The following is an 8,887-nucleotide window of genomic DNA, read 5'->3' as shown; positions in this document are numbered from 1 at the left end:
CAGAGTTCCTCTTGACCTCCTCATGTTACATTCAGATGATTTTTAGAAGTGTACTTGGAAAGAACAATGCTGGTAGCAAAACACGTTTTTCCACTTGTTGCCGATCATTGCTGTGTACAACAATTTTGCTGCAGGAAAAAGAAATTACATTGACACTAAATTTCAATGGAGCCCCCTTTAGAAAGGTAATATGTCTTCTTTAGAAAAGAATGCCTTTGTGTAGATGTGTTCACTTAAACATGCAAAGAAAACGAAATATTGAGAGTGTTTATGTTTCATAAGATGGCCTGTACAATCTAGATGTTTTTCCCACAGACTAAAAGTCTTTTCAGGCTAGAGAACAGCAGATACAGGATGTCAAGGACTCCCCTCTTTATCTCTCTCCTTCTATCTTTCTTTCAATCAACATTCACTTTCACTATTGATGGTGATCTTTTAATGCTAACACTACACCCAGCCCACATCAGTTTACATGACACCACAAATGAATATAAACATTCAGAATGCAGTGAATGAATTTTCAATGTAAAGGACAGAAATAAATGAGCTTATAATGCATAATTTACATCGTCAGATTTTCTGTCCTTCATGTCCTCAGCAAAATTGATACATTACAGATAAAACATGTTCTATAATTATTAATATTTACTGAAGTAATCAACATAGTCTAAAATAGTCCGTGTTGACTTCTTTTCCAAGCTTTTGAGACAATCAGATAAACTAAAGGACCTATGTGTAAATTAATATGCATTTGGGTAGTGAAGTCAATGACAACGGATCATATTTTATAAACTTGTCATAGGTTTTCTATCTAAAGTCTGACTCTGCAAAGTAACGATACCTGTTAAATAAGTGTAGTGAAGTAAAAAGTAAAATATTTCCCCTTAACTGTACTTAAAACAAGACTGAATGTGGCCTTACCCAGCAATATTTACCTAAAGTTTGCTAACATTAGCCACCATATTGGTCATACCAGACCAAGTCAGACTGTAGCGTTGGATTAATCAACACCATGTTGGATTTCTTATAAGTTCAACTTTTCATTTCTAAGTAGTAAAATGTGGCATTTCTTTCAGAAGTTGCATAGTCCTGCTTTAACCACAGTAGCCTACTTGAGTAAATGTACTTTGAAGACATTACACCACTGTTATCCAGCCCATGTCTCGCTGCAGTGCTGCTCATATAATTACATATTAAATTATTTATATAGTCTTCAGTTTATCCCTGTTGCACAATTAAATATCCTTTTGCTGTAAATATTATCCAAGCAGTAGCCCATTCCCTGACCGCATGCACATGAATCACATTAGTAAATACCCACCACACACCACAGTAAACATCCATGCTCCACTTGTGTGACCCCCACCCTCTTCCTACTCCTCCTCCTCCTCTTTATAAAAACCGCAGGGAAACCCCATCAGAGCATTACAGAGACACACTCAGCGTGAGATCTCTGAGACAGACGGCAGCAGACACATCAAGGAGACACGAGCTGTGAATGTCGCTCCTGGATCTACTAATCAAATGTTTTTCCATTGCCCGATTTAATCTTTGGGGTTTTTTTGCGAGTTTTTACATCTGAACTCTTTCGTAGAAAGAGTTTCATCTGGTTTCATCAGCTTCACTGAGGGTGCAGTAAGTTACTGTCGGTATAACTGCAGTGGGGATGTAGAGAGCAAACTGAGACTGACTTTACTCTCCTTTATTGTCATAATTCTGGCTCAGAGTTCAGGCACTTTTGGTTCAAGTTTTTGGTTTTCAGAATGAAACAAAAGGACATTCATAATGTTTATCTGCAGTGATAGAAAGGCTTGAAGGCGTGAACTTTAGTGGAGAAATCTCGTTTTACTTTATTTTTGACTCTTTTTTTGTGGAGGTTAAAGCACCACCCTGAAAAACGGTTTAATCCCACCGTTGTGGATTAATCCAGTTCATCCTAATTTTGTCACCGGCACCATGCTGTCCACTGTGCGCCGCCACAGCCTCCGCCTGCAGACCGAGCTCCACCGCTGGAGCATCTGCGACCCGGGCAGCCACCTGCTCCCGGACAGCCTCCTGGCCCGGGTCCCCGCCTGCATCTCTCGTTCAAAGTCCTGCAACAGCTCCGCCGGGGAGTCGGACGGCAGCCGCGGGAGCTGGTCTTCCTCAGACTCGGTCATCTCCACTGACTCCGCCTGGGAGCCGGCGGAACCCGGCAGACCGTACCGGGTAGTCTTGTTAGGGGCCAGTGGAGTCGGTAAAACGGCTTTCGCTAGCATCTTCGGTGGGGCAGCAGACAGCATGGACAGTGATGACTGCGAGCTGTGTGAAGGTGAGAAAAGTATTTAACTTTACTGAAACATTACTGTCCAACAGATCTTTATTTATTTTTATAATAAAAATTGAAATGTACAAACGGTCCCGGAGGCCACTTCTCTAAACCATAAAAATTTCATATTATGTGAACATAGACCTAAAGAAAGAATAAATGAAATATCATAATGTTTGAAATAGTGTCTACAAGATCATTATTAAGAACCACACACTTTACAATCTCCTAGAATTATATCATGAAACTAATCATTTTGATAGTATGATTATGTCCAGCACCTTGATGTCAAAAGGACTATGATTTCACTTTTCTTCATGTCTAATTTCAGATGAGACGTGTGAAAAGACAATTGAAGTGGATGGAGAACCTGCCACTGTAACTCTGCTGGACACCTGGGACGCAGAGGTGAGATGAAAAACAGACTTGACTAATGAGGATCAGAGGAGAGAGCACATCACTCTGGATGCCTGCACATATACCGTCCTCTACATCCTTTCTCTAGCTCTGTGTATGTGTGTGTTTTTCAGACTGACGGTGAATGGGCTCAGGAGTGCTACATGCAGACAGGTGATGCCTACCTGTTGCTGTACTCTATAACTGACCGGGCCTCGTTCCTGCGAGCTTCTGAGCTCCGGATCACCCTGCGCCGCTTCCGTCCTGCTCAGCACACACCAATCATCCTGGTGGGGAACAAGTGTGACCTGGTGCGACGCAGAGAGGTGTCAGTCACTGGTGAGGAGAATCAATCCCTGTGTGTTTGTGTGTGATGAACACTAGTCGCTCTGAGTTTTCTTCTATATGCAAGTGCTGATCTTTGAGTTTCTTCCTCAGAGGGCCGTGCCTGTGCTGCTGTGTTTGACTGCAAGTTCATCGAGACCTCAGCTGCCATGCAGCACAATGTCTGGGAGGCCTTCCACGGCATAGTACGACAACTGCGTCTACGCCGAGACTCCAAGGAAGCCAACAAACGTCGCAGGCACATAAACTGTAACACACGCCGCGAGAGCCTTCCTATGAAGGCCAAACGTTTCCTCGACAAGGTGGTGGCAAAGAACAACCCCAGTATGGCGTTCTGGCTAAAGTCTAAGTCCTGCCATGATCTGTCTGTGCTGTAGGGGCCCAACAGAAATTCATTTTAACTCCACACCAAACCCATGAGGAGGTGAACAGCCAAGAGAGCAGAATTCATGGACATGGGCTGGAGAGAGAAGACTGCTTCTAAAGGGCTGAAAGCTGGGTGATTCAAACCCAGTCCTCACTGGGTTCACATCCACCCTCAGCACAGCCAGGAATGGTGTGCAACACATTTCTACACTGACATTCATATGTTGCAGTCAAAACTAGACTGAGTGGACTGAGCTCCGTTTGTCAGCCATTGTAATGGACTAGACTATCAGTCAATGAAGTAGCGTTTCTTGTCGTGAAGACTTCCCCTGTATGTGCGGCAGAAATGTTGGAGATTTGAGATGAACTGATGGGAGGTGATGTAGTTCAGACATTAGCCTTCTCTCTCCTTTCCTCTTTTTCCTCATCTTTTTGCTCTCATCCCTGACAGGTTTTGTTGACTGTCAGTCCCTAAGTGCTAAGATAACCAGTTGTAAGCTACTGATTATTAAGTGTGATTACTGTCTCTGATTTTTTTTTTTTTTTTTTGGAAGATGATCATTGAGTAGTTCCTTTGACATTATTTATAATGTCTGTATTTTGCACTTATTGTAAATAAATACCAGATTGATAATTTACCGTATTTTGCTACTTGGACGTGGTTTCAGTGTTGCTTGATGAAATAAAGTGACATCATCTGATTTTGGGGGGAAAAAAACAGTTCCTTTTGTCTTTTTGTCATCTCAACCCTCACTAATGAGCTATCGCCATGTGTGACTCAGCTTTGACACAAGAGAGACTCACTTACACAAACAACTGAGCTGATAAAAGATGAGTCATTAAAGCTGAACTTAGAGAAAGAAAGTGTGTGTGTGTGTTTGTGTGTCTGTGTGTGTGTGTCGGCTAGCTGATTGGGTACAATGATTTGACTGCTCAGGGACTGATCAGAGATTTGGGTCACAGTGTGACACCGAACATCACGCTCAGACGCTGCTCAGATCCCCAACTCAGTTTTGCATGAAAAGTGATAAAATTAAAAAAAAAAAAAACAGGAAAATGTGTTGCCAAGGTAACATTCAGAGCAGCTCAGGAAGTAATTGTTTGTGTGTGTGTGTGTGTGTGTGTGTGTGTGTGTGTGTGTGTGTGTGTGTGTGTGTGTGTGTGCGCGCGCACGCGCACGCGTGCGTGCGTGTGTTCAGTCCAGCGAGCATCAGTCAGATGGTGTTGGTGCATGTTGGACACAATATCTCTCAGGCTGCCTGCACACGGGATCAAGACAGAGCAGTGTACATGTATGGACCCATGCCTTACATAATGGAGTCACTTCCATCTGAATTAATGGCTTCATCCTCTGAACTGTCAGCACTGCAGTCACAGGTTCTGGTTAAATAGCGGTCCTGTGAAACTGTGACTCATTCACAGCCTGTTTTTCTACAGTTGCAGATTCATACAAATCTCTGCCTCGTCTCCAAGCAGCTTTCTGTAGATTGTAAAGCTCACTGCTCTCAGCCCAGGATGGCAGCCTGTGCATCAGGATGTATGGATGATAATCCCAGTTTTATGTGAGGCTGGGGCACGAAGGTACAGATAAAATTCAGTGACATAATTACAGACGGATGACAAATTAAAGGGAAAACCCAACATAAAGTGTCTTAGTAAGGTGTTGGGCCACCAGAACAGCTTCAGTGCTCCTTGGCATTGATTCTGCAAGTCTCTGAACTCTACTGGAGGGAAGAACACCATTATTCAAAAAGATATTCCCTTATATGGTGTTTTGATGATGATGAGGTTGGAGAGCACTGTGTAACATGTCTGCCCAAAATCTCCCATAGGTGTTCAACTGGGTTGAGATCTGGTGACTGTGAAAGCCATAGCATATGATTCACTCATTTTCATACTCATCAAACCATTCAGTAACCCTTTGTGCCCTGTGAATGAGGGCATTGTCATGCTTCTCCACTCATTTTTTCAGCTATTTCCTTTAATGTGTTACCCGTCTGTAGTACAACCTCTCTTTAAGTCACCTTGAAGTCATAGTTTATGGCATTATGTTACTTAAAGGTGGAAAGGTTTATTAAGAACCAAAGTCATGAGCAGGGATCAAACCCACTGCTTAATATTTTGATGCTCTGTGCTTTGACCTGCTGAATCACCTGAATGACCCCATAGCTTTGCATTCTTGTGAGGCAATGGATTGTCAGTGTAATCTGTTAGTCCCACTGTCTACACACACAGCGTCTTATCAGGCACACAGCTACTAATGGAAAATCTGACAGGAAACGGTGTAGAGGTCAAAGTCTGAACTGAAATTAGAAACTTTGCTGAACAGCATATTTTTTAGTGAAATTTCTCCCATTATTATGCTCCTTTTCATTCTAATTTTTCTCCTTTTGTTCACAATTCACACACATGCATGACAAATACTGTGAAATTCCTTCAACCTGTTTGCTTTTTGTAACAATAACACACCATTAACGTTCCACCTTTGAGCATTTGTGGTAAAATCAGAAGTTGATATTAGTGATAATGAAGTTGTCTTTTACAGTACTAAATGTGTGATTGTTCTGTTCTTCCTGTCTCCTTCTGTCTTGTCAGCTGCTTGCCTATTGGCTGAGCTCGACACGAGGGCAGGGTGATTAGACAATCATTAGATCCAATAAAACATTGCTGGTTAGCCTTTGGTTAACGTTTTACCAGACAAGGATGGGACTGCTCGATCACTCTGAAGTCTGAGGAGTGACTCACTTGATCTCTCCTGTAAGGTAAGTCTCCTCACTCTCCTGGCTCCAAGGTTCGGATTTGTTGGGTTTTTGGAGAAGATTTTTAGGATGTGAGTAGGGCACAAACTGGATTGCATCTGTTGGTTTTCACAGACTGTGTTTGATGTATCGGATGCTTTAAGTTTGTTGAAGGAGTGCTATGATCTTGACTTGACTTTGGCAGGGCCTTTTTGTCATGTTTTGTCACGTCTGACGTCCGAACATTGCTTCTTTTTGGCTTCCTTGGGTTATTCTCAGCGCCTGGCATTGGGGTGAAATTACCTGCATGGGACACTAGATTTGGTATCAAAGAAACAGAAACCTAAACTGTCAAAGGTCATCCACTCATTAAAGGAGAAAGAAAGGGCCTGCACAGCCCAAATCATTGTGTCATACAGCTCTGCCACTTTGTCCATTAATCCTTTGTTGGACAAATAAAGTAAATAATTCAATTTATAGAATATTTCTCTCACTGGAAGTCAGTTAAATCATTGTAAGTGGACGTCTGTCAATTGGTAATGCCAAGAATGTCTTTAGTTTAGTTAACCCTATATCTGTCAGAAGAGGTCATGTTCAACGTGGTGCCAGAAATTTAAAAAATGTTAGTAAAAAATTCTAATAACAAAGTAAAATTTGCATTTTGCTAATAGGTAGTGTGAGTTCATGTTGGTGACATTAAAAAGAGTGCCGTGCTACAAAAAGGTCATTAGCCACCACTCAATGTCACCTTCACTTTTCTTTGGCGGCTGACTTCACCCTTGTCTCTTGCCAAGTCCAGGACACCTCAGACTTTTTCATTTATCGATTTATTCCTGATATATTTTCTAAATATGGTCATTTTATGCGTGTTATGTTTGTCTTGTTGACATTAATGAATATCAGTATCAAAAGCAGAAAAAAGTAAAGATTATTCCTTTGGGGAGCTGTTGCACATCCAGGCTCTGAGTTACAGAAAGAGAAACAAGCTTGAAAAAAGTCACCTAAGTCTGGCGTTGTGTTTAAGCTCTTACTTTCACTTAGGTTAAACCCTGACACTCTGGGTTCAATGATTTCTGGATTAATTGAGAAGTAATAGTTCCTATCCAGTCTTTATTATTTCTATAAGCACGTCGCATGAATTTAACAGCTGAGCAAAGTGAATATTACGCTTTGTAAAATTTAAATGTGTAATTTAAATCCTCCTCTTCGTGTCACCTCTCTGCCTCCTCAACCTACTTCCTCCACTCCCATCCCCCATATCTCCTCCTCCTCCTCCTCCTCCTCCTCCTCCTGCTCTTCCTCTCCCTTCCCAGCCTGTGATCATGACACCCATGGTGCATCTGTTGTTGCTCCCACTCCTGTTCAGCATTGTGAGTACATAGCGCTGCCAACTGCTGCTGCAGTTCTTCAATACATATTCATAAGTACTCAGATACATGAACCTGTTAAATGGTCTGTGAAATAGTCAGTGTGGATTAATTCTTAGATATAATCATATACAACTTTTGGGACAGGTTTGGAACACAGGAAGAATAAAAAAGAAGATTTTATTTTTGGCATTTGCAGCATCCTGTACAAAGAAACCATCTGCAAGCTTAAAGACACGTGTCCATGAAAGCCTTTCATAACTTATTTGAAACACTAAAAGGAAGTGAAAGTTGTTGCTAAACTAACTGTTAGTGTGTCTGTAGACTTTGCTCTCCCGTCCGCCTCTGGAATACATGAATATCTCCACTTGTCCTGTAATTTTGGTTCAATAAATAACTGGCCCTCGATACCTGACTGCTTTCAGCTGCAGCTTCGCTATAACGAAAAGGGCGAATGTGGGCGTGAATGTGAGAGGTTCAATTTTACCTCACCCTGTACTGTATTCTGTGACCTTTGACCTCTATTTCTGTGCTCTGATAGGCTGGTGGGAAGGACTTGGAGGAAAAGAAGGGCCCATTTGAGAACAAGGTGCTGAATGTGCCAGAGGGGACACCAGTGCCATATCCCATGTATCAGGTATTACACAAATGCCAGCAGTGGTGCAAAATAACAAAGTACATTTACTGAGTATTTAAATTTTCTGCTGCTTCATGCTTCTACTCCACAACATTTCAAAGGGAAATATTGTACTTTTTTTTACTGTACTTCATTTATCTGACAGCTTTCTATTTTTCAAATTAAGATTTCATATTACAAAACACATATGATAAAGTTTTAAAATGCAACATGAATCCCCTCTTCAAAAACGCAGTGTCTAGTTTGGTTCCCTTGTTTTCATAATGGAGTTTTACTACACTGCTGTATATTACTTTACCAAAGTAAAGTTTTTGAGTACTTCAAGCATAAGAGGTTTTAAGGATTTTAAGATGTCTGGTCTATTAACCCTCACTTTTAAAAGAATGTTTCCCTCAAATTAAGTCTTCAAAAGCAATTAATGAATCTTATTGTGTCTCTTCAATTTTCTCCCTCCCATCTTTCACTCCATAGTTTCAGGTGACCCAGCCAGGTGTGAATAATTTCAGGCTGAGTGGAGAAGGTAAGGACTACATTCATATTTCAAAGGATGGGTGGCTCTACCTGGAGAAGCCTCTGGACTGGTCTCAAGATAACCATTACGCGATCATGGTAAAGTGCTCTGTCTACATATAGATAAACATACAGAAAAATTATACTCATACACTGCAGTAGCTAAAGCATATGTATTTATATATATACTGGTGTGTGTGTGTGTGTGTGTGTGTGTGTG

At 41.5% G+C, this 8,887-nt stretch overlaps 2 protein-coding genes across 3 annotated transcripts in view; both read left to right on the top strand.

The window, feature by feature from the left end:
- Positions 1-1,906: 1,906 nt before the first annotated feature.
- gem (GTP binding protein overexpressed in skeletal muscle) lies at positions 1,907-3,907 on the top strand. The gene is made up of 4 exons (XM_022766218.1): positions 1,907-2,311; positions 2,640-2,716; positions 2,839-3,043; positions 3,143-3,907. The coding sequence occupies exons 1-4, from the start codon at positions 1,957-1,959 to the stop codon at positions 3,424-3,426; spliced, it is 921 nt and encodes a 306-aa protein (XP_022621939.1). The 5' UTR covers positions 1,907-1,956; the 3' UTR covers positions 3,427-3,907.
- Positions 3,908-6,127: 2,220 nt separating this feature from the next.
- cdh17 (cadherin 17) overlaps positions 6,128-8,887 on the top strand; it is a 12,370-nt gene continuing 9,610 nt past the window's right edge. The window contains exons 1-4 of one of the 2 annotated variants that reach the window (XM_022766195.1): positions 6,128-6,177; positions 7,467-7,523; positions 8,062-8,157; positions 8,629-8,766. In XM_022766195.1, coding sequence (XP_022621916.1) covers positions 7,476-7,523; positions 8,062-8,157; positions 8,629-8,766 — 282 coding nt within the window. In that variant the 5' untranslated portion in view covers positions 6,128-6,177; positions 7,467-7,475. The other variant, XM_022766196.1, reaches the window with a different exon arrangement.

This window comes from Seriola dumerili, unplaced genomic scaffold, assembly GCF_002260705.1.
Source record: "Seriola dumerili isolate Sdu_G_001 unplaced genomic scaffold, Sdu_1.0 BDQW01000814.1, whole genome shotgun sequence".
In the NCBI taxonomy this organism is placed as follows: Eukaryota; Metazoa; Chordata; class Actinopteri; order Carangiformes; family Carangidae; genus Seriola; species Seriola dumerili.
Note: the sequence above shows the minus strand (reverse complement) of the source record. Positions and strands in the feature narration are given on the sequence as shown.

Excerpts from the sequence above, each read along its gene's own strand:
- gem (XM_022766218.1), top strand. The coding sequence starts at position 1,957 with ATGCTGTCCACTGTGCGCCGCCACAGCCTCCGCCTGCAGACCGAGCTC. Across the intron at positions 2,312-2,639 it reads TGACTGCGAGCTGTGTGAAG|ATGAGACGTGTGAAAAGACA; the intron begins GTGAGAAAAGTA and ends GTCTAATTTCAG. Across the intron at positions 3,044-3,142 it reads CAGAGAGGTGTCAGTCACTG|AGGGCCGTGCCTGTGCTGCT; the intron begins GTGAGGAGAATC and ends TTTCTTCCTCAG.